At 44.1% G+C, this 26,175-nt stretch overlaps 1 protein-coding gene across 1 annotated transcript in view; it reads right to left on the bottom strand.

The window, feature by feature from the left end:
- LOC144767844 (killer cell lectin-like receptor subfamily F member 1) overlaps positions 1-26,175 on the bottom strand; it is a 192,671-nt gene that overhangs the window by 45,557 nt on the left and 120,939 nt on the right. Inside the window, exon 3 of the mRNA XM_078651209.1 lies at positions 9,289-9,462. Coding sequence (XP_078507335.1) covers positions 9,289-9,462 — 174 coding nt within the window. The remainder of the gene's footprint in view (positions 1-9,288; positions 9,463-26,175) is intronic.

Below are 26,175 nucleotides of genomic sequence, written 5' to 3'. Positions count from 1 at the left end.
CTCATCATGCCTTCTCTGCAGTTATACTCCTGTTTATGTCAGCACGCAAGCACCTACAATGCTGCATTGAACAATGGATTACAATGGATCTTAGTAGTGTCACTTATTTGGCATGCACCCAAAAAAGTGGCACTTTTAAGAAATCTATAGTTCTAGTCAAGGTTTTCAACCACCCTAAAAATGTGTAATTGGCTCTGAGCACATGGGTTCCTGGCCTAAAGGGGCACACGATCATGGTAGATATCTTCAGCTGGGATATTCACAATATGGGTTATCTGATCCTGGAATATTTTTGGTCATCCTCCCCTTGGGCATCATATAGAGAGTCACCTGACTTGCCCTTTGGGGCCCCTTGCACTGGCTTTGGGATCCCTGACCTCAGAGGTGGCAAAATCGTACAAAGAACAGATGAGCCTTTAAGGAATTCAGTGGCTCTAGCATTTCCTGCCTTTTTTATTATATTATGGGTGATTAGTCTTCTATTATTCACAATTAATTGTATAAACAATGAAGCAATATGAGCTCAAATGGCAATATAAATTACTTTTAAATATATACTGTGTGTTTGTCAGAGTGTGTTTATGTGATAAAGTGTGTATATGTGAGTGTGCTGTATGTATTAACATATATGTTTGTCTGAGTGAAAGGGAGTGACTGAGAATGAACAAGTGACCCTTCTCACAGCTTGGGAGACCTTCGAGGGACGCCGCCACTCACCTTCCTGCTTTCTCTCAACGACTGGCCGCACCCGCTTCGCGGGTGCCGCTGCGCGGTCAGAGACACCGCCTGGACGAACTGCCCTGGGACCTGGAGTGTGCGTGGGACGAGAGGAACATTGACCAGCACAGGAGAGTAGCGCTGCAGGGACTCGCTTCCCCAGGAGTCCCTGCCCGACCTCTGACAACAGGTCAGCGCCCCCTGTTAGCCCCGCCCCCCGGACGGCACACACCTTCATAAACAGACTTTGATCCCTGGCGCAGGTGGGAGCCCCTTCTCACAGCTTGGGAGACCTTCGAGGGACGCCGCCACTCACCTTCCTGCTTTCTCTCAACGACTGGCCGCACCCGCTTTGCGGGTGCCGCTGCGCGGTCAGAGACACCGCCTGGACGAACTGCCCTGGGACCTGGAGTGTGCGTGGGACGAGAGGAACATTGACCAGCACAGGAGAGTAGCGCTGCAGGGACTCGCTTCCCCAGGAGTCCCTGCCCGACCTCTGACAACAGGTCAGCGCCCCCTGTTAGCCCCGCCCCCCGGACGGCACACACCTTCATAAACAGACTTTGATCCCTGGCGCAGGTGGGAGCCCCTTCTCACAGCTTGGGAGACCTTCGAGGGACGCCGCCACTCACCTTCCTGCTTTCTCTCAACGACTGGCCGCACCCGCTTCGCGGGTGCCGCTGCGCGGTCAGAGACACCGCCTGGACGAACTGCCCTGGGACCTGGAGTGTGCGTGGGACGAGAGGAACATTGACCAGCACAGGAGAGTAGCGCTGCAGGGACTCGCTTCCCCAGGAGTCCCTGCCCGACCTCTGACAACAGGTCAGCGCCCCCTGTTAACCCCGCCCCCCGGACGGCACACACCTTCATAAACAGACTTTGATCCCTGGCGCAGGTGGGAGCCCCTTCTCACAGCTTGGGAGACCTTCGAGGGACGCCGCCACTCACCTTCCTGCTTTCTCTCAACGACTGGCCGCACCCGCTTCGCGGGTGCCGCTGCGCGGTCAGAGAAACCGCCTGGACGAACTGCCCTGGGACCTGGAGTGTGCGTGGGACGAGAGGAACATTGACCAGCACAGGAGAGTAGCGCTGCAGGGACTCGCTTCCCCAGGAGTCCCTGCCCGACCTCTGACAACAGGTCAGCGCCCCCTGTTAGCCCCGCCCCCCGGACGGCACACACCTTCATAAACAGACTTTGATCCCTGGCGCAGGTGGGAGCCCCTTCTCACAGCTTGGGAGACCTTCGAGGGACGCCGCCACTCACCTTCCTGCTTTCTCTCAACGACTGGCCGCACCCGCTTCGTGGGTGCCGCTGCGCGGTCAGAGACACCGCCTGGACGAACTGCCCTGGGACCTGGAGTGTGCGTGGGACGAGAGGAACATTGACCAGCACAGGAGAGTAGCGCTGCAGGGACTCGCTTCCCCAGGAGTCCCTGCCCGACCTCTGACAACAGGTCAGCGCCCCCTGTTAGCCCCGCCCCCCGGACGGCACACACCTTCATAAACAGACTTTGATCCCTGGCGCAGGTGGGAGCCCCTTCTCACAGCTTGGGAGACCTTCGAGGGACGCCGCCACTCACCTTCCTGCTTTCTCTCAACGACTGCCCGCACCCGCTTCGCGGGTGCCGCTGCGCGGTCAGAGACACCGCCTGGACGAACTGCCCTGGGACCTGGAGTGTGCGTGGGACGAGAGGAACATTGACCAGCACAGGAGAGTAGCGCTGCAGGGACTCGCTTCCCCATGAGTCCCTGCCCGACCTCTGACAACAGGTCAGCGCCCCCTGTTAGCCCCGCCCCCCGGACGGCACACACCTTCATAAACAGACTTTGATCCCTGGCGCAGGTGGGAGCCCCTTCTCACAGCTTGGGAGACCTTCGAGGGACGCCGCCACTCACCTTCCTGCTTTCTCTCAACGACTGGCCGCACCCGCTTCGCGGGTGCCGCTGCGCGGTCAGAGACACCGCCTGGACGAACTGCCCTGGGACCTGGAGTGTGCGTGGGACGAGAGGAACATTGACCAGCACAGGAGAGTAGCGCTGCAGGGACTCGCTTCCCCAGGAGTCCCTGCCCGACCTCTGACAACAGGTCAGCGCCCCCTGTTAGCCCCGCCCCCCGGATGGTACGATCTCCCATTTAATCAAGACAGGAACTCGCTGCGCGAGAGCGCGCGGGAGCGCCGGGCTAAGCCCGGGCAAAGGGCGGGCCCTCTGTGGCCCTCCGTGGACCGAGGAGCCGGGCCGGGGCCATATCCTTTACGTCCCTTTATTCACCTTTCGAGCAGCTTCTTATTGTGAGTGAGAACTTGTTATCTGTCTTTTTATTCTTCTCGTATTAAGCCAGCATTCAATCATCAGCCACTATGACTACTAAAGTGGTTACTATGGACAACTTCCTTATAAAGAAGGTAGCGCAAATTAACAGTAACAGGAGGGCTTCACTGGGTTTGGAACACTCACCTACTATTACTACTGTACCAGAACTCTTAGTAACTGATCCTGATAACCCTGTGGCTATGGAACACTCAGTCCCTGCAGGCAAAGTAACCATTGTAACAGCTATGGTCCATGCAGGCCAGTCTGATAACTTTTGTGCTCCAGTTCCCACAGTATTGGCTATATCATCAGCCACAGGAATACATGATCTCGCAACTAAAAAATCCCCTAGAAAATACAAGAAAGCCCGAGTGAGACGGAGGGGGAAGCAAAGTAAGGCAAATTATAAAATTACACAAGGAGGGGGGAGTGTGCCTGAAACTGCACCTCTTCTTCTTGAGTTGAGATCCTCAAACCTGGGAGGAGTGGGGGATGTTATCTCACAGAGTCGACCCACAGATTCTGTGATGCTTATTGACTGTTTACAATCAGGGATTATAGACAATACTGATAATTTTCCCCTTGACCCCACTACAATGAGTAAGCTTCTTTTGTCTAGTACGCCAACTAGCTTACCTCTACCAGATTCATATACAGGGAATGATAATGGAAGGCTATCAGGATCTCCAAAAATGCCCATTGAGGCATCTTTTAGGTCTTCCATTTCACCACCCACTATAGGAACAAGTAAAAAAAGGGGGGGTGAACCTTTGTGTAATAGACCTCAGAAGATAAGGAAAGGGGTAGTTCAGTCCCCACAGTCACATATTGGTCAAATCCCATTAGGTGAAGAGGCCATGCTGGCCAAAATCTTAGAATTAATTAGGGGTGTGTTGCAACCGATTTTGGATAAGACCTATTTGATGTCCACACATTTGGACATCATAGAGAAAAAGGTTGAACAGAATTCCCTCCTTTTACATGAATTAATAAAAGGCCCGGAAAAAGTTAGAACGAATCCCACAGTTAAGATTAACCCTCCTGCAAAACCTAACGCTGTAATGCCCCTTATTACACCTGCTCCTATTACTCCAGTAACTAAGACATCAGCACCCGTGTTTAAAAAAAGGAAAGTAGTTCAAGAAAAGGGTAAAGCGGGTAGTCCAACGACTGTGCCATCAACTCCCACATTGCAACCACCTGCTATCCAGCTGGCGGCCCCATTAACTAAAGAACAAACTCAAAAACCTGGGGGATCCCAAAATCATGGTGGGCGAAAAGACCCTTTAATAACCAATCCGAGAAATAAGAATCCCCCAACTATTGCCTTAGAAAAACCGAGCCACACAATAGACTTACCCCCAGATTGTGCCCCTTTTGTCATTGTAATGGCAGGGGTTCCAGAGCTACCTACAGGTAAATGGGAAGATCACGTTGCCTTACGGAACAAGGTTACATTCTGGCTCCGAGACAACAGACCGTTGCCTGCATCCATTAATGGAGAAATCGTAAGTGTAAGACGTGCCCATTGGGTGGGAGTCAGACCTAAGGACAGAATGGGTGATGTAATAGTCATCAATTTTAAGGATTATAGGGCTGTGAGGCACATTGGAGATTGGTTCGATGCCAGTAGCAGCGATGCCATCTCCACACATCTTTTATCCTATTTCTATCCCTATGCACCATCAAAAGATAATAATAAACAGGGTTGGAATAGGCAGCTATTTCAGAAACCACCATACCGACAGCGGGGTTCTAGAAAAGTGGGACCATGGGATATGCCCGGTTTAATGGGGCCACCACCGTTGAGGGGTTATCCTCTTTACGTAAATGTTCAGGAGCCCCATATTCATATGCAAAGCTCGGAGGAGTTTTATCCCAGACACCAGGTATTAGATTATCAATACCCCCCCATAAATAGCCGATATCCACTACATCCTGAGTCCAACCTCCTGCAGGGGAGGCCATGGTATAACAAAGAGTTCCACCCGCCCATGTACAATTTACCCATCCAAAATCGTTTCCAGATTTTTAATGGGCTGGATGGGGTGGATTGACAACAAGCTCAGATATCCCCCAAAAATTTTTTGGCTGGGAATAAGTTTTATCCTTTAGCTTCTTACCCCTTTATTAAGGATATAGTTCCCCTTAAAAGTACTGAGACTCTGAGTGGGATTCCCCAAGATTTGCCAACTTTACAAAAGACCCCTAATACTAACAGCTTATTGCTATGTAACAGTAACATCCAGGAACAGATGCAATCCCCCACAGTTGATATCATTATTAGGGGTGGGGAACAGGCAGGTGAAGGCCTGTCCCAGAAAGAGAATGATTCATGCGCACTGTTGTTTTGGAATATAGCAGGGTTTAGGCAAAAAATCACAAATCCGGCATGGGAGTCAGTAATAAATGGTCAGGATATAGTGGCTTTGCAAGAAACCTGGATACAGGAATCAATCCATGTAAGTGGCTATAGAACCTTCTTTACACCAGCTGTCGGAGGTCATTTTGGAAGAGCTAAGGGTGGGTTGACAACGCTTGTTTCAAATCAACTCAAAATTAAACAAGCTCACTGCCATTTAAGTTCTTGTTATTTCCAAATTATAACTTTACGGAATTATAAAGGAGCTGTGGTGCTAATTAATAATTTTTATAACAATGTCCCGAGAGATGATATTCTGGTTGTAATGAAGCAGCTTAAAGATGAAATTCAGTTAGAGGTAGACAGAAATGAAAGGGACCTGATAATCTTATGGGGGGGGATTTTAATTGTTCATTATGTACTAAAAGGAATCAGGGCCTATGTGGCCTTATGACTGAGAGAGACATGTATTTGACACACTTTGATCATACCTTGATGGGGGACTTACTAAATGAATTATTATTCATGTTTGACTTGGGGTTTGCCAACGAATCTGCCCCAGAACCTACACCCTTTGTTCCGACTTTTGTTGGTAGAGGCTCATCGACAACTATTTATTTTATTATCACTTCCAGTAACCTCAATCATAGACTCCTGGGGGTTACGAATATCCAACTACCCATAAGTGACCACCTCCCACAATCTCTTAAGGTAGTAGATTTGTTCCCAGACCCATCGACGGCCGCGCCTCTAGTAGAGACAGCGGTTGATGTTGTCCTTGGGAGACAAAATGGGTACACACTTAAATGGAGTAAAGTAATCCCCACAACCTTTTTTGAGAAACTCTGGGAGGCGTGCTCAAATAATTTTAGGATTTGCCTAAGTGATAACTCCACTAAAGATCAAATTATTGAGCACTTTGGAACAATAGCTGCAAATATAAAAAGCAGCCTATGGGTGGAGGCAAAACGCAGAGGCAGGGGGCCAAAGAGCTGGTTTAATACTGTATGTACAAGGGCCTTGAAAAATTTAAAACATGCAGTACATAGATGCCCTAAGGATAAAAATGAAATAAGAGAATGTAGGAATACATATACTCAGGCCCTGAAAGCAAGGAAAACCGCATTAAATAAGGAGGCTTTAGATTCCCTCTGTGAGGCCTCGCAATCCAAAGATTCCGCTGCATTTTGGAAAGCAGTTAATACTCCTTTCCCTTATGAAACCCACACGGCGCGAATCGAGATTGCAATAGATGAAGATAAATGGGTAGACCATTTTTCAAATCTTTATAAGGCACAGGAAGACATCCATGTTGGGGGTATTAACTCTAGCCTGGATGTACAACAGAGTTATAACTTGGTTACGACAATTGAGGAAGTGCTCTTAGCCCTGGGATCAACTAAATGCGGTAAGGCTGCCGGACCTGATGGGATTCCGGCAGATTTATTTAAAGCTAATATTGAAATTTGGGGGCCAATGTTAGTACAACTTTTTAATGCAGCTCTCTCATCGGGCCTGAAAGAATCTTGGTTCACCTCAGTCATTGTCCCGATCTACAAGAAGGGGGATAGGAACAGCTGTGCCTGTTACAGACCAATCTCCCTTCTTGATTCCTCAGTAAAAATTTTAGGACGTGTTGTGTTGGCAAGACTCCAAAGCTGGGCAGAGGATAATGATATTATTAGTGATTTGCAATTTGGTTTCCAAAAAGGGATTGGTACAATTGAGCAAGGGTTAAACCTTATGCTCTTGCAGCATAAATATATAAGGATAAAATCCGAGCGCTTGTATTTTACTTTTGTCGATCTCTCTTCAGCGTTCGATTGTGTATCACACTCTAAATTGTGGGATATAATGAAAGGTTTGGGAGTGGATAATAACATTATCTGTTTTTTGAGGGAACTCTACAGTGGAGCTACAGCCTCTGTTCGTTACGGCAGGGGGGGAGAATGCTCCAGACAATTTAGCATAGGTCGCGGAGTGCGGCAAGGTTGCGTACTGGCACCTTTTTTATTTCTTCTCTATATCAATGGGCTCGAGCGTCACCTGCTGCATGAGTGTAGGGATATGCCCAGGGTGGGGAGGAGGGAAATCCCTGCGCTCATGTATGCGGATGACGCAGTACTCATGGCACGCACTCCTCGTGCTCTACAAAAACTAGTAGTTAGCTTTGAGAAATTTATGTTGAACCTGGATCTACTAGTTAACTGTAGTAAGACTTTCTCAATGAATTGCGGCCTAAAACCAGGCAAATCAATGAAGCGTATTGTTTTAAACAATGTCCCGCTGGATAACACCCCAACCTTTTCTTATTTGGGCATTTTATTCCATGAGTCAGGCTCCTGGACAAGCGCTATTAAGGCTAGAACTCTTTTATTTATGAAAACGATCATGGCCTTACAGAATTTTGTTAGGAAATTGGGCAGGAAGCCGATAAAAGAAATGTTAACCATCTACAAAGCTACATGCTTGTCTGTGGCTATGTATGGCTCTGGTCTGTGGGGATATGCAAATGTTGATCAAATCCAGCTGGTAGAGAACAAATTTCTGAGGGGAGTTCTAGCAGTCCCACAGTGTGCAGCCACATTTAATTGTCACGCTGAACTTGGCCAACCTTACATAACGGACATTATCAGAATTCAACCTATCCTATTGTGGCATAGGGTATGGACTACTAATGAGTGCGTTATGAATCGGGCTCTGCTACGTGACACCCTCAGTTTGGACCATGCGGACAGAATGGAATGGTTGAGTTATGTAAATCATTTCTTGACCGAGATTGGACTACACTCATATTTCTTGGACCCAATCTCAATGGATAACATTCCTAGGAAGCTATTAAAAACTATCTGCCTGGACCACCTGATGAGTAAGAGGAAGAGAGTGGAAATTCTGAAATCTACAGTACACTCTCACCTTCCTACCCTCTGTGAGACTAATACTGTACAGCCATATTTATCCCTGCCCATGACTAACTATGATTGCTTTCTTTTAACTCGTTTTAGATTTTGTATATTTTTTAGATTAGTGTCTTTTCCATGCATGAACTCATGGACTCATATTTTGCCCACTTGTTTGTGTGATGGTACATCACAACAATCTGATATTCATATCCTTTTTTTCTGCAAATTTTATACTGCTATACGTAGGAAAATTATTGTCCCTTTTTTAAAAAATATGAATTTAACCAGATGTCGCCCAGCTTTTTTAGAAGTACAGAAAATGGACACGATTTTAACTGTTACTGTGATTTTAAATTATTTAAAAAGTGTTTTTAAATTCAGAAAACAAATTCAAATTGAAATATCATAGATTCCTTATTGATCTACCTCACTGTATTATCAATTATGAGAAGAATTTATTGTAATTACTGTATCTTGTTTTATGTTTGTTACTTTTATGGTTAATTGTTTTTTTAACCGAATAAAGTTTATTGAACTGAACTGAACAAGTGACATTGAATTCCAGTGAGAGTAAAAGTGTAATAAAACATAAGTGAGAGAAAGATTGAAAGCTAGTGAGTGAGAATGAATAAGAATGACTGTGAGGGGACATGTTGTCCTAGTTAGCTTTTCAATAGATACTGCGTGCTAGATGTCACACTGGTGAAGCCTTTAACTATTTAATTAAAGAAACATTGTATCCCTACTCTGGTGAAGCTGTTGGCTTTTTCCCGGTTGTAGTTGTTTCATGTTAAAACAATGAAGCATTTACCCATTCAACCATGTTACCTTTGAGCGAGTAATGGCATTTCCCATCCATGGACTGATTCTGCAGCCCATCACACTTCTGATATTGTTCTCCATTTCCCACTGAAGCTAGTACTACTTTGTACAGAAAGCAATGTCCAATCACCCCAGTGAAAGCAATACCCATTCTTGAAATAAAGTTGTTACCTGCTCCACTGCCTGACTGCACACACAGATGCTTCCTTATTGTCTCCATGGTGTGTGACATGTTTCTGTAGAGTTTCTCCATCTCTGCTAGTGTGCTGTCATTACTGATGGAACTTGGGGTCCTGGGTAGGTCTGGTGGCAAGGCCATCCAAGAAGCCTTGGAAAGCTGGAAAACTTGGAAATATAAGTGTAAATGTGGGAAATGCTAAAACTAGGACTTGTTGACATCACAACCCAAACACAAGTATCTGCATTAATGATGTATACGCTTGCACAGCTTCTTGTAGAGAATTGAGGTGTTTGGAAGAAGGGTCTTTAGTTTCCATGAAACATTTATGACAATTGCATTGTGAATAAAACATTCAAGGGAATAAAAAGGCAAAGTTGCTCAATGTCAGATAGAGGTAAAAATGAGAAATGACACAATAAAGAATGATGAAAGAAGAATTCTCAATTACCACTGGTCATAATAATATAAGTTAAGATTAATACATACCCTTTTATAAAGTATGCTATAATGATAAAACAATGGCATTAACCCTGACTCATAATAACAATTCTACTGATCCTATCATTAAGGCTAATTCTACATCCACCAGTTCCTTTCCCTCAGTGTCTCCATCTTCCTCTTTATCTGCCAGTACACTTTCATCAGCTTCTACATTTTCCACTATCTCTACACCTACCACTACATCTGCATCTACCTTTTCCTTCGCACTTACTGATACTTCTTCATCTCTGATGCATTCTACTGGAATACCTCTGCCTACTGCTACACCTACTTTTACATAACCTCCATATCTACCACTACCTCCTCAACACCCATCTATAGACCTAACTTTACTCTTACCATTCACTTTACATCTAGACCAGTTGGCATAATAATATCATGATTTTGCACCTTCTCTGACAGTAGATCTGAATGCATGAGCCCTTAGAAGTCATCTTCTGGCGTTTCTGTGTTCAGTGTAGATGGGGTAGGCCGCAGCCACCATTTAATATTTGCCAAAGGTCCATTAGACAGAAAAACACAGCAAGGGATGAAACTGGTATAAAACAGGCAGCTAAGTAAGACTGACAAAAGGATGGACATTTGTTTGCAGGGCTGGTATTGGACCTCATCCTCTCTGCAGGGTCACCCCAAAGGTTTTGCCTTCAGTCCCTCCCTTTGCTGAATCAGTTTTTATTGACAGCTAACCAGTGTTAAAGTGCCTGTGCTCTCTCCCTAACACATCGTAAAATTGGCCTACACCTGATTGCCACATATGGTTTACTTGTAAACATTAGTATATGGTACAACATGTGATCTGGCTCAGTCTCCTTATCTTCTCCGACTTTCCACACAGTATGAACTTTGACTAACAGGTACTCACAGCTAAACACATTAAATGCAATGCCCTAGATCAGGTCTGGTCAATGAATATAACCATTATTAACTGCAAGGTTTCCCCATGTACCTGGTCATATCATCATTTTATAAAATTTGATATAGCTGACATCACTGCCAGAAAACCCCCTATTAGTGTTGGCACTTACTCTAGGAATTGGACCCGGGTTAACTTAGATCATTTATGAGGCCCTCTAGCTGCAGCCAAACCTACATATAGCAAAAACGCAGATGATCAGGAAAAGGGTATAACCTCTTGGCTCAGGGACCCAGTAATGAATAAGCCCGAGACAGAAAACAAAACCAATTTGCCGCCATGAAGCATCAAAATGGTACACAAAAGGACTAAGAAAAGCCAAACTTAAGATACACCAGTTCAAGCCAAAATGGCGGAAAGCATACACTCCGGAGAATAAGGGTATTTTCATTGTGTGACTAAAAGCTTACAAACAATCTATTTGGGAGGCTACATCTACCTATTTCTCAAATAACATTCTAAATTCTGGCAACAAAATTAAAGAAATATTTGATACTGTCAGACAACTTCTAACCCTGATCACGGAAGCATGCTGTTAGTCCCCAGCCCAAAACTGTGTTAACGACCTAAGCTACTTTTTTATCAACAAAATACAGTTGATTAAAGACAGTATTCCTCCCAGCCCCCTAAAGAGTACCTGTTGAAATTGATGTCTAAGGTCAAATCGGGCTCTCCGGAAGACATCTGTCCCCCATGGATCCTAAAAGAAATCTCACACTTCCCTGATCCTGTGATCTCTCTGCTCAACTTATATTTAAGTCCGGGCATTGACCCCCATACCTTAAAGGAGGTTGCTGTCATCCCACTCCAAAAATAACCTGCAAAATATCCCTTCATTCTGAAAAACTACTGCCCCATTTCACTCCTCCTTTACTCAGCCAAGTTGCGAGAGGTATACATTGATTAACTTTTAAGCACGTTCTTGGAGGACTCCTCCTTTCTTAATTCCCACCAGGTGGTGTTTCACCCTGCCCACTCCACAGAAACGGGCATTCTCTCCGGAATTGACAATATGAAAGAAGAAGCAGACAAAGGAGTGACCCAGGCATTGGTCACTATCTGCGGCTTATCTGCAGCCTTTGACACAGTGGATCAAGACATCTTAATCAAAGGTGTTAGGGCTGCAGACATGCAGAGACCTACATTAGACTGGATAAAGTCCTTCCTTTCTGGCTGCTCACAATTGGTTTGTCCCAACCCTTACCCCTTTTTCCTCGTCAAAGGTATAACTTAACCGCGGAGTACCACAGGGGTCCTCTCTGTCCCATTCAACTTTTCAACATCTATATCCGCCCACTGTCACCTTACAGGGACAGGGGGTGAAGATATACAACTATGCATCATATGCAGCTGCTTTTCAACAGTCATGACAAACTTTTGGCAATGAACTCCACTCCACTAGCAGAGGTTGCGGATATTTAATAACTACGCATTACATTGAAAACATTTCTCAGAGCAATTCACTGTGCCGTGTGCGGTGCCCCAGGTCTCCTCATTAAGCCCCACTTTGTTCAACTTATATGTGACCCCTCTAGCCAATATAATCAGGCAGTTTGGCTTCCCGCTTATCTCCTACACAGACGACACCCAAATTGTGGTGTCCCTATCTAGTAGCCCCGAGGAAACAGCTGACAGCTTCAGCCAATGCATGTCCCACATGAATCAATGGATGGGCACAAATTTCCTAAAACTTAACGGGATTAAAACAGAGGTTTTCCTATTAGGTTCTGATACCTCCTATTGGTCATGGAACTGGTGGCCTCCCTTTATGGGAGATCACCCCACCCAGCCCATAAAGTGAGGAATCTGGGCACCATTTTTGATGACAAACTGACCTTCCAACACCAGATCAACAAGGTCATCTCCCAGGTGTTTCTAACATTAAAATCCATCCGTAAAAAAAAAAAAAAAGCGCTTTCATCCCCCCAAAGCAGTAGAAACACTTGTGACAGAGACTGAATTATGGAAACGCCTTAAAAAACATTTGTTTAAACAGCAGCGAGTGCCGAACGCAGCCACTAGAATGCTGCTTGACATCCCCAAATTCCAGTCCATCTCAGAAAGACTAAGAAAACTCCAAAGGCTTCCCGTGAAGAAAAGGATTGGGGGTAAATCCCTTGTCTGGCGTACAAAGCAATGTTTAGAAATGGACCAGTGTTCTTGAAAAAACACCTTACATGGTACCATCCATCCAGACACCCATGTTCAGCACATAATAAACTCCTCCAGACACCAAATTTTTTAAAAGCCCACTGGGGAGGAAGAAGATTTGTCCTGGGCATAGTCAAACTTTGGAACTCGCTCCTGTTCGATATTAATGCTGTCCAACATTGCTCGGATTCAGAAAGTTGCTAAAGACATGGCTATTCTCAAACTAAGCTACATCATCTCCATCTGAATCCCTGGTACAGTCCTCCTCACATCGCCAAGACGCCCTGGGGCATTTGTGCGCTTTATAAATACCATTATCATATCAAAATCAAATCAAATAAGGAATTCATGCAAAAACTCCGAGTCCGCCATGTACTGTAGTAAGCTTCTATACCCACAACCCTTTGATAAATCAACTTTACCTTTGCATGCTAAAAAGCATATAACAATTAAAAAAAAGTGAGGTCTGAAAAAATATAAAGCAATGAGAGAAGTGATGATTTTGGGGTCCCCCCTAACCTAGGGGGAGGACCATGCAGATGCCTTGAAGAAGAAGAACATATCATGCTGAACGAATAATGCTTTGCAGGGCCAGGTGCTTTGGGTGGTCCTAGGAGGATGGGACTACTAACAAATTGTTCAGCATGATATTCTCTTTGTGTTCACAGCATCTGTTGTACCCCAAAAGCATCACCTCTCTCACCACTTGCTATATTTTCATTCTTGTGGGATGACTATATGCATTTTAGCATATAAAGATAGAGTTACTTGTTGTTTTATTAAAGTTATGTGAGGTTTCTATTATATATTGGGATGAGATACACATTACATTGAAAACAGGAATTCATGCAATAAATCTGGAGTTTACTACTGCACCCACACCTCTTCGATAAAACAACTTTACCTTTACATGTTTAAAAAGCATATAACCCATTCACAAAAGTGACCTTTAAAAACTATCCAGCAATGAGAGAGGTGATTATTTTGGGGTACCCCTAACCTGGGGGTGGGGGGCAAGCAGATGTCTTGAACACAAAGAGCATATCATGCTGAACGATTCGGTGGTGGTCGCATCCTCCTAGGACCACCCCAAGCAAAGTTATGGGCAAAAATACAATGCCCAGCAAAGCATTATGGGGCGAGATTCTAGAAGGCAGTGAATACAGTTTTACATGGGTTACCTTATTACATTTAATAATTGACTTTCGATTGGGAGCAGACAGGAATTTTATGATTGGACTCAATTCTGAAAATCCACTTTTGGAATGATATAATTCTCTTGTCCTAACCATTTGGAGCCTACTGCCAATGTTCTTTGTCGAATAACTGTGAATAGCTCAGCTGTTGGTCTTTGTTTATTCCTCCTAGACAGTGAGACAAAGGGAGACTAGGTGTTGGCAGGATGGGCCATCCTGCCAGAATTGCTAGAGGAGGAGCTGTTCCATGCCCCATTTACACTGCAGATGGCTATCTACATCAAACACACAAAGGAACATGACACTAGCCTCTTGTCACCCCAGCTTTCTTACAGCCATAGCAGGGGAAGGAAATAATTTTTTTTGGAACCAGATGTGGTGGTAGGTCAGGGTGCTTCCCACTTCACAGGTTTAGTTTTTTTTAAAATTAGTTTAGTTTAGTTTTTAAATTTATAATGCGCGACAGCTACCGAAAAACGGTTTCCCGGCTGGCACCAAGTATACATACTTGACCCTCCGAGCACCTCTTCAGGACACCCCTGGACCTTCAGAAGATTTCAGAAGGATTGCCTGGACTCCAAGAGGACTGTCCAGCTGCTTGAGGTCTGCCTTCTTCTCCAGAGGAGTGCCCTTCTGTCACCAGTGGACTGGCCTGCTGCGTGAGGCCTGCCTTGTTTCCCAGGGGACTGCCCTGATCCTTGGGATGTGTCTTGCTGCTTGAACCGAGGACTGCCAGAGTGAATCCAAAGGCTAGTTAGATGGCCTATATGAGCTACTGTGATGTATTCCTATAGGTTCTGAATCGATCCCCCTATTCCTGACCCTATTCTGGTTAACAAACCAACAAGTTAACTAGCAGTCAGCCCATGAGGCAGCAAACCCCCATGATGCAGATACCGTTATCTGACGAAGCCACACTACGGCACAGGAACGTGTTATCTGATTAGGTCATAACGCTTGCGATCTAATTAGACAAGCAATATTCCTCCAACCCCTGATAAGGCATACGGAGTTCTCATAACAAATCAAACCTATGACAACCTGGGAAAAACCCTGCGGCCATTGTTTTGATTTCACCGAGAACTTCAGCAAAAGAATGTGCTAACGACCAAGTCGTATGACATCCTTATTGACGTATCTATGTCCATCCTTACGTCAATCTCGGCACCTTAAAGGTATAAATATTACCGATATTGCCCTATGCAAACACACGCGGTGGTGACGAGACGGAGCAGCCATACTTGCCGAAGCCCAGAGCAGAGCAGACCCCGCTGGCGCAGCCCCGCCTTCCTGACGCGCTGAGAACGAGACGCGCTGCTTTCTCCTGCCGAGAGATCCAGCACCGGCGCTTCCGGGTAGCCCTCGCAGGCAGCCTGGAATATCGAGACCAGAGAGAGAGATACCATCCCTCATTCATCCTAACTTCCAGGTACAGAACTGAATAACCCCTCACAGAGAATTCTTTAGTCAGTCACTTGGCAAAAACAAACTTAACTTAAACTGTAACTTTCTATTCCCGCCCACGCATTAGACTTAGGTCAGGTACACGGGGTAGGCGTATCTAGAAACACCAGTTGAGTACGTTTAGTCAAATGTATATGTGTATGTAATATATTTTAAATCATTTTAAACCTTCATATGGCTTAGAAACCATATCAATGTTTTTACAGTATTATTTTATACTTCTGCTTTTAATGTATGCACTTTACTTAACTATAAGTATTGCAATAATATCGATCCATTTCTCTTGTACGAGAAAAGAGACTGATCAATAAATAACATCTTTTATTGAACACGCCCGTCTCTTCCTTTTCTCTACAATCTGATGAGACTAAGAATGCACGTACTGACTGAGTAAAATAAATTGCCTTTTGTTCACACGACTCTCGAGATACACTCTTGATTAGGGGAGAGCAAAGTTGTCATGTTCTATGGTTGTCAGAAACTAAATCCCTTCTTGTCTAAACAGGGGAGTTAATTCTTTCCTGAACATTCGAGAAAGTTTCTAGTGAACTCTGAGCTAAGCTGGCAAACCCAAAACTTTAAGTCTAATATCGACAGTAGTAGACCTAGTTAACGTCTGGTCTAGGCCTATACTATTGAAGGTATTATTCCAATGCGCAGAGCCTATTGGGATGATAGGAACTACACTACATGGCGCCCAACGCGTTTGGAAAGGGCGATAAAACTAACGTAAGACATTTAGAGTAACTCAGTCGTGCTTTCTCACTCAGACCCCTTTCTCCCATAATACTCCAAAGACGTCTGGAGTGGGTAAAAGGTAATATCCTCCAAAACCTCGCAGGAGGGAACTCCTATGTATGGTTCTTGGTATAGTCAATGTTGAAGGATACACTGTTCCAAAATATTGTGCATCTAATCTTTGTTTCCATAAGAAACCTGATCTGCAAACAAAAGAAATAACCATCCTGTCGGTAAAATGGACAGTGATGAAGAAAGAGAGACAGTTAGAATAGCAACTGAACTCGCAGCAGCTGATGCTACTATGCAAGATGCGGACCCGGATATAATACTCATCCCGGTCATCAAAAGGAAATCTATAACCTTAAAACTTATAGAAAATGGACTGACACCTAGAGGTAGCCCAGTCATATTCGTAATTGAGGCACACGAATATCGGCAGACAGAGGTATACTATTCATGGATACATTTTCCAGCAGCAAATGCTGTAACAAAGTACTTCCACTATTACAAGATAGAGAAACCTCCTGAAATGTACACTCCTTTCGAGGAGGTGGAAGTACCACTCAAATTTCAAGAGCATTTGCTCTTATTTGATGGCGCCCTAAAACATAATAATCACATCACCAGGCTCGGTCCTTTAGGTAGACCAGGAGCAACGTGGCCGGTCCTAGCCGGATACACACCACATCCAGACATCGACGGGATGTCTGCAGCAGAGCTTTTAACACAGCTAAAACAACTAATAAAAGTACATAGACAATTAGTCCAGTATGTGATGCGGACTTCAACAATTCAACCAGCAATTAAAATTCCACAGCTGACCCCTCACCAGGGGAACACAAATAAAATTACACCGCAGAACATACAGTCCTGCCTAGGTAAAGTACCGGCTAAACGGGAACAAATACCATTCTGGTTGGCACAAAAGATCACCCAAATAGAGGCGGTGTTTCCAGACACCACCCCGCTAGAAAAACACAGGATTCTGACTATCTGCCTTCCAATGGGAATCGCACCACACATTGAGGACTGCGACACTTGGGGTACAGTCTTTGCTTCCATTTACACAAAAACGCATGGTGTTCCATCCATTTCGGTAATACCAGATGTGCTAAAACAAATTCAAGACAAATATGGTCCAGAACCCGCTTTAACTCTTGGTATGAAATTACTGAAAGACTTCAAGCAGGTCTCGGCTATATTGTTAGCCAACATAAAGGGTGAAGCAGCAAATGTGGCGATCCGCCAGAGGTTAAAGGAGACAGATTTAGCAGACCAACCAGCTGAAATTGCCAGAATCATAGAAAAATCCTATGAGGAACTAGGTACAGATAGTTTAGGTGGAATACCAGTAAAACCACAACTGATTGAAAGTCCTGAAAAAATATTTTTTAATAATAATTCAACATCACAGAAAAAGAACTGGGATGGAAACAAACAATCCAATCCTAAAGAAAAGAAATTCCAGTCCAGAGGAAGGTCTCCTAGGCGAAGGGAGAAATCTCCGAACCAAAGACACAGGTCACCTCAGAGTGACCCCTCTAGGAAAAGATATAACCTTAGAAATAGGGATAATATAAAGAAGCCTGATAGATATCAAGACATTGATACACGTCCCTCTCAATCTTTTCAGACTTCCTAGCAGAAATCGGAAAGAAGAGGACGATCAGAACAAAGAGAAGAGCACGCCAAGTCCAAAGACAAGGAACCTGCTCATCTAAAAAAGAAATTACAATTTCCAAAAAAGAAGGTAGCCAGTATCAAGGTTGTTAACAATGCCGAGAATACTGAGGACACAACTGAAAAACGGAGAATGGGCTCAGACAATGCTAGACAGCGCAGCAGAAGTGAGCATAGCTCGCAAAGTCCTTATGAATCATCTGGAGACAGTGGACACGAATGAATATCTTCAAGTGGAAACTGCAGACACCAGAGTTAGCAAATGTAGTGTTTATATAACTGTTGCTTTGTTCTCATTACACGCGCAGCATGTTCTCTGCACGCGCTGCCTGCCGGTGCACTATGACGTCAGGGTGTTCTACCTGATCACCGGCAGGCTGACAGTTGGGTGACAGTTGCTTGCCTCTGGCACTTGCGGTCAGACGTACCTTTGGTGTCAGGTGTGTTACACATAATAAAGGATTTACTACTTACCGGCATCCTGTCATCTCTACAAGTGGCGACGAGGCGGAGAGCTTGACACCACAAGGAACCCACGAGAAATTATATACGTGAAGTCGGCGTTGGGTACGTCCTGGTCCGCAATCACATCGTTGGAATTCCATCTCTGGAAGTATTTCTTTGCGGAACAGAAGATTGATCTGCTGACCTTCCGACGTGTGAGACTGATGAGGAGAAGTGAAACGCATAGCAGCGTTACTGTCCTCGAGATCAACATCTGTTTTCCCTCGTTCGAATCACCGGCAATGAAAGCAGGAAATTAAAGGGTGAGCCAAAATTACCCTTTGGATGTTTTATCCTGTGCGTGAATGAGGAAGTTTGTAGGACTGAAGAGTGTCTCGGGGGTTCCCGTTGTACACTGCCTGCAATTTTAAGTTCTGTTTGCTCCCCGCCCTCTCGCCGAATGCCGTTTGTTGAGACTGAAGGGCGGAACTTGTGAGGAGATGGTCTGCCTGTCTAAAATTGCCTTCGCTTGCTGAGACGGCGTGACACAGTCTGAGACGGCATGGAAGAGGGGCAGAAGAAAACGCTTGAGTTTAGGAGCGCCTTCGTATGTGGAAATCGATGCGAGTCCCGCCCTCCTGCGTGTCTACACGGAAAGCCTGAGGAGAATTCCTGTCAGGTTGGTTTGTGACGTCAATGGAACGCAGCGTGAGGCTACGTCGGCGGCCATTTTTAACAAGGGTTATCGTGTGTGTCATCTGCTGGTGATACGCACACCTATTAATTGAATAGGAAAGCTGTTTTCTTTGCGTCGATGAGCAGATTCAAGGGAGATTTACCCTCTTAGCAATTAAATTTGCTTTCACAAGGATTAGTGGCGTGTTATTATTACCGATGATGCGCACATCTGAGTTTGAGGATAACGAATAGACTTTACTCTTAAAAGAAGGAAATACTGACAGTAAAATTCTGTTTAATAACACTGTATGGTTTTCTACAAAATGGAATGGAAAATACACTCTTCTAATTTTTAAAGTGTCCTGAGGTTTGGTTCAGTTAGAAAATATTGTAAAATATATATTATTCATTCACTATTTTGAAGAGTAGTTAACGTATATGATGGCTACAGGTAATGTTTGGAATCTATCACCCCCACAACCTTTCATACCATCTACTGGGGATGATGCACTCAAATGGGAGGAGTGGAGGGAGTATTTTGAAAATTATTTATCCACTTTTGAGGGGGAAGAGGAGTTGACCCCGGAGAAGAAAAAGAGAATCCTACTTCACTGTCTAGGAGCAAAGGCGATGAAAATATATAATAAGATAAACAAAAAAACTAGGCCTGGAGATGTTTATGATAATGCATTAGAAGATTTGACTTTGTATTTCAAGCCTACCATCTCCATTTCTGTTAACAGATTCAAATTTTTTCAACGCAAGCAAACACAGGAAGAATCTATTGAAGATTATGTTGCTGCGTTGAAAAACTTAGCACTTACCTGTAGATTTGGGGCATTACATGATGAACTTATTCGTGACCAGGTCGTTATGAGATCCTCAAATAAACATGTACAGGAAAAATTGTGGGCTAAAGGTGAATTACCATTGGAAGAAGTAGTTGAAATTGTAAAATGTACAGAATTAACAGGGAGATGTGCAAGAGCAGTATTACTAGAGGAAAAGTCCTCTGTTGAGGATAAATCTACTGTAGCAAAAGTCCTAAGTTCAAAGAGGAGCTATGTAAAACCTAGTTCTGGATACGAAAAAGGTAAAGATACTATCCATAAAAGTAAACTATCAGATGAGAGAAGATGTTATAGATGCGGCAGTAGATACCATCTAGCCAATGACAGGTCTTGTCCAGCAGTGAGACAAAAAATGTCTAATTGCAGTATGGTAGGACATTTTGGTGTAATGTGTCCTAAGAAACAAAAGGGCAATAAAAATGTAAAAGCGATAATTTCAGAGGAAGAAGAAAGATTTACATCTTCAGATGAAGATGATATGAACTTATTTGTGTTAATTGTAGAAGACAAGCTAAACAAAAAAAAGAAACCTATCTGTGACATGAATATTGGTGGGGTTGATGTGTCCATTGTGGCAGATTCGGGCTCGCCATATACCATAGTGAATGAGGAAGTATGGATGGAGAAATTTGTACCGGTGATAGGGAAAAAATTGTTGAAACCAGTTGTTTTTCCTAAATCATTCAATTATCAACCCATTGAAATGTTAGGTTTTAGGGAACTCGAGTTCATATTTAAATCCCGTCAAGCATTTTGCAAACTGTACGTCTCCAAAGTGGGTCCATCCGTGTTAGGATGGATGGATCAGGGAGAATTAGGTATTATTCTAGATCCCAACAGTCCAGATCCCGTCCTCATTTTACAGACTGAAGAAGATTGTAACAATTTCTATAAGAAAAGGTTTCCTGGGGTATTTTCAGAGAACATTGGAAAGCTTAGAGGTTTCGTCCACGAAATAAAACTTAAGAGGGACGCCATACCCTGCATACACAAGTCTAGAAACATACTATTTTCTATCATTGGTGAGGTGGAGAATGAACTTAAAAAGTTGCAGAGGGAGGGAATTATTGAACCAGTGGAATCGGCAGAGTGGGTTTCGCCTTTGGTGGTCGCGAGGAAGTCTAATGGCAAGCTTCGTCTTTGCATTGATCTTCGCGATTTAAATAAAAACATTTTGGTAGATCAATTTCCCTTGCCAAAGATTAGTGAGATGCTGTCCCTTACAAATGGTGCTAAATGGTTTTCTACAATTGACCTAAGCTCCGCTTACCACCAGGTGGCATTGCATCCTAATAGCAGAAGTCTTACAACGTTTGTGACCCCACTGGGGTGTTATAGATTCAAGAGAGTACCTTTTGGGCTGGCCTCTGCTGCGGCCATGTTTCAGAGATTGATGAGTGAACTCTTTAAAGGTGAAAAAGATCTATTGATTTTCCAAGACGACATCATGGTAACAGGCAAAAGCAGAGGTGAACATGATGCCAAATTAAACAGGGTCCTAGGGTTGCTGGAACATCATGGGCTTACAGCAGATCTACGTAAATGCAAATTTGCTGCCAATAAGGTCACCTATTTAGGGCATGAAATTGATTGGAATGGTATAAGACCAAAAGAAGAGCTGCTGGCAGCAATTAGGGATGCGCCTTCACCCCAGAATAAAGATGAGGTTAGAGCATTCTTAGGGTTATCTGAATTCTACGCTAAGTTCGTAAGGAACTTTTCTTCTAAAACCTTACATTTAAGGGAACTCATTAAGCAAAAGAATACATTTGAGTTGAATGCAGTTTGTGAAGAGGCGTTTAGAAGGATAAAGGAAGACATTTGTGGTGCTCCACCCCTTCAAGGGTTTAACCCCTCCCTGAAGAGCATAGTTACCACAGACGCTAGCAACAAGGGGTTGGGTGCAGTTCTTTCGCAGGTCAATGGAGAAGGTAAAGAAGTTACCGTTGCTTTTGCCTCTCGGTCAATCACTCCTACAGAGGTGAGGTATTCCGTGATTGAGAGGGAGGCACTAGCGTGTGCGTGGGCACTTAACCATTTCAGACAATACATTTGGGGGTATAACATCACCCTTAGAAGCGATCACAAACCTTTGATAAAGGTGCTGTCCACAAAGGGTCTCCTGGTTGCTTCCCCCAGATTATCTAGGATTTCCATGAAAATGTTAGAGTATAACTATGAGGTTGAATACCTTCCTGGGGTGAGAAACAAGGTGGCGGACTGTCTAAGCCGTTTGCCCCTACCGTATGATGAAGAACAGGTTTCAGGTATAGACACTTTCTGTATTGCAAACATTCTGGAAGAGGTGCAGTGTATTTCGGTTGGAGAATGGGCAGGAATGATGGAAAAAGATGACACTTTACTTGAGGTAAAAAAATACATAAGGGCGGGCTGGCCGGACAAGAGGAAAATACCAGCTCAATTACGTCCTTTTTGGGAACTCAGGAATGAACTGTCAGTGGAAGGTGAGCTGATTTTAAGGAGTGGAAAGATGATTCCGCCTAGGGATTTACGTCCAAAACTCCTAGACATTTGCCATGAAGGACACCTTGGAATTGGTAAGACCAAGAGTAGAGTAAGAAATTCTTACTGGTGGCCAGGGTATGACTTGGATATTGAAAGAAGTGTAAGAAATTGTACGGCCTGTGAAAATTCAGATAAGACAAAACAAACTTTGAGACCACCTCTTCAACCACTATCTTGTCCTAACATGCCATGGGTCAGACTGGGTATAGATTTGTGTGGTCCAATTAGAGAAAGAAATGAACTGTTGTATCTGATTGTTCTTGTAGACCATTTCTCAAAGTGGCCAGAGGTAGAAGTGGTGCAGGAAGCTGATGCAAAAAGTGTTGGAGGGTTTTTGCGCAAACTTTTCCTAAGGGAGGGACTGCCAAAATGCATTGTTTCGGACAACGGCCCACAGTTCATTTCTAAAGAATTCAAGGAGTTTCTGAAGAAACATGGTATTGAGCACAAAACTACATCTGTGTACCATCCGGCTGGTAATGGTGCTGTAGAAAGATTTAATCGGGTGATTAAAGGAATAATCCAACTGGCAAACCAGAGTAACATGTCATGGAGGAAGCAAATAATAAAGAATCTTTGGTCATTCCGAGTTACACCATGTGTATCAACTGGCACCAGTCCTTTTGTACTTTTGAGAGGAAGGACACCAATCACAAAGGATAATATAAGTTGGGCCAAAACAGAAAGAGTCATGTGGTCTCCGGAGGAAATACAGGAGAATGTAAAAAAGTCGCAAGCAATTTGCAAAAAGTACTTTGACAGTAAACATGCTAGTAAGAGAATTAGCATCAAGGAAGGCGACTATGTGAGGGTAAAAAGTGCAAGGATCAACAGAAAGGGAAAAAAACAATACTCTCAACCAATGGAAGTAAAAAAAGTGTTTTGTAATTCAGCCCTCTTAAGCGATGGAAAGTCATGGCATTTTTCTGCTTTGTCCTTATGCAAGGAGGGAGGTGGAGAGTGTGATTACGATTCTGTTATGGAAGACAATGAAGTTTCCTGTTCTCAGGACTACGATTGGATTCTGGACCGTGTTGGAGCTGAGGGGTCTCGACCAGAGGGTACCAACGTTGTATCTTTAGGTACATACGAGGTGTTTTCTGAGATTGAGGACAACTCAGGTACATCACGGTTGGAAGACGGCAGTAGTGGTCAGAGCAAGGTAGCAGTAGAGAAGTACAGGTGTCTGACCAACAGTGATATTGGGTCAGATTCCGAAGATTCTGTTTATGAAGGTGTCGCGTCACAGGACGACAGTTGTGAGGATGAACCCAGTGTAAGCCGATATGGAAGAGTAGTTAAGCCTCCAGCTAAATTACAAGATTACGTGTGTGATTAGCTGCGGGTTCTTCTTTTCCCATCTGCAACCACTCATGTTATCCATGGGCCCCTTAGTTGTTTAGGAAGGGAGATGTGTAGTGTTTATATAACTGTTGCTTTGTTCTCTGCACGCGCTGCCTGCCGCTGCACTATGACGTCAGGGTGTTCTACCTGATCACCGGCAGGCTGGCAGTTGGGTGACAGTTGCTTGCCTCTGGCACTTGCGGTCAGACGTACCTTTGGTGTCAGGTGTGTTACACATAATAAAGGGTTTACTACTTACCGGCATCCTGTCATCTCTACAGCAAACCTCACAAAATATACGAAATAACATTACGTATAGAGGGGGATAAGACTAGAAAAATAAGGGGACTATTTTGGGATAATCTCTCCAAGGGCTATGACATCCTTCTAGCTGAAAAAGACTGGCCACCAGAGTTTGTTAGGGAGTGCCCTCATGGCGAAGAAATAATTATGCCTGCCTTCTCAAATCATATCCCAATTCATAAAAAATACACACTTGCTAGAAAGTGGGCAGTGGCTCAAGCTCCTGCTTTATATAAAAATCACGTAGGATGGGATGAGGACTCTCCTCCTCACAAAATCCAGTTAAAATCACAACCTACTGCACAAAGGCAGTACCCAATTAAGCAAGAAGCTAAAAAACAGGTAAAAGAAATACTAGATCAGCTAGAATACCAGGGGGTGATTGAAACTTGCACCTCACAAATGAACAACCCTTTGTTTCCGGTCTCCAAACCAGACAATTCATACCGTCTAGTTTTGGATTACCGACACCTTAACTCATGTTGCAAAACTTTTGCAGTGCAAAATTCGCATAGTGCTGCACTAATGAATAACATAGTGCGCAAAAAATACAAAACAACATTAGACATCTCTAATGGATTCTTTTGTCAAAACATAGCACCAGAGAGCAGATATTTGTCTGCGTTCTCAATAAATGGCACTCAAAAACAATTCTGTCGGTTAGCCCAGGGGTACAAAAACAGCCCGGGAGTATTCTCAGCGAGAGTAACAGAATTACTACAAATATATGATGATGAAGCTTTATCTTATGTCGACGACATATACTTAACAGATGATGACTTGGATACTCACTTGAAAAGAGTGAACACCATAATACGTGGGTTCGCAGCAGAGGGTTACAAATTCAACTTTAAAAAATCCAGAATTGCCCATCTGACAGTCCTGTTCTTAGGATATGAATTATCAAGTGAAGGCAAAAGCCTGGCTGACAATTTCCTAGAGAAATGTGCCGTAATCCAAGCACCTAGAACACTAAAAAACCTACAGTCAATTCTAGGCTTTGTGGAAAAGTAAATTTTGCCATGTTCTGTGTCCCTACGTGTTCCCCATGTTATGTTATACGTGTATGATCGATATGCATGTATTCCCTTCTGATCGATTAAAGACGCAATTACAGTTGTGTCCATCTCTAGTATGCCAGTTACCAGTTTTCGTGAATACAACGAATATTAGGCCTATGTAAAGCTACGTTGCCACGTTTTACAGTGTGCACGTTAATTCATTGAATTGTCCCCGTTTCTAGGCCTCAAAAGGGCCCGGACTCAGATTCAGCTCCTGTTTCCTGAACCCTCTCCGAGGAGCGATACAGCCCCCACCTGTATCCCTGACCCTTAGCTTACTTCATGCCTCGCAGTGCCCGGCTCGGCCTGGCTCTGCCTCTCAGTCTGCCAAGAGTATGTTATGATTCTAGTTATCAGTCCAGCCCTCCTTCTCTGCATTCCTAAGCTACTGAATCGCATCAATAGTTTCCGTCATGGTCTAGCCTTTATGTCTCCATGTAATAGAAATACTGTATTAATATTCATAGAATATTCCTTGCACCCGCACTACATGTAGAATAATGTATGCACCAGTCTTAATGTCTGTTAGCCTTTACTCTGATAACTTTTAGTTTCTATCAACATGTTCTCTAAACACTAGATACTAGATATGCTTAGGTACATGTCGCTCTGACACTCCAGACTTTAGTCTCCTCTTCTAGCGCAGAAGTCATAGCCCCCAGTTCTCCCTAGTAACACGTCATTGTCAGTTTGCGCGCACCACTAGGTTAGAGGTCCCAGCTGCTCAGGTAGCCCCCTCCATGTTTCCGCCCCGTTTATGACATATTCTGTTACGTTTGCATCACATGTCTATGTATACGCCCTGTACACGCCTTCTTGTTACATCATTTCTGCCCTTATCTTTCGCGACTGCTACAAACTCCGCCTACTGCTACGCCTATTGTATTGAATGCCATGTAAATGTTTTAACTATATATACTTGTGCACTGTTATTAAAAGTTAGCGCTCCTTTGTCCCTGCCCCAGGCAGCTGCCATCCCATCCCCGTACAGGCTGTCCTGTTCCAGTCCTTTATGCTTAATTAA

This window comes from Lissotriton helveticus, chromosome 7 (genome assembly GCF_964261635.1).
Source record: "Lissotriton helveticus chromosome 7, aLisHel1.1, whole genome shotgun sequence".
Lineage (NCBI taxonomy): Eukaryota > Metazoa > Chordata > Amphibia > Caudata > Salamandridae > Lissotriton > Lissotriton helveticus.
The sequence above is the reverse complement of the archived record's forward strand: the minus strand, read 5'-3'. Positions and strand labels throughout refer to the sequence as shown.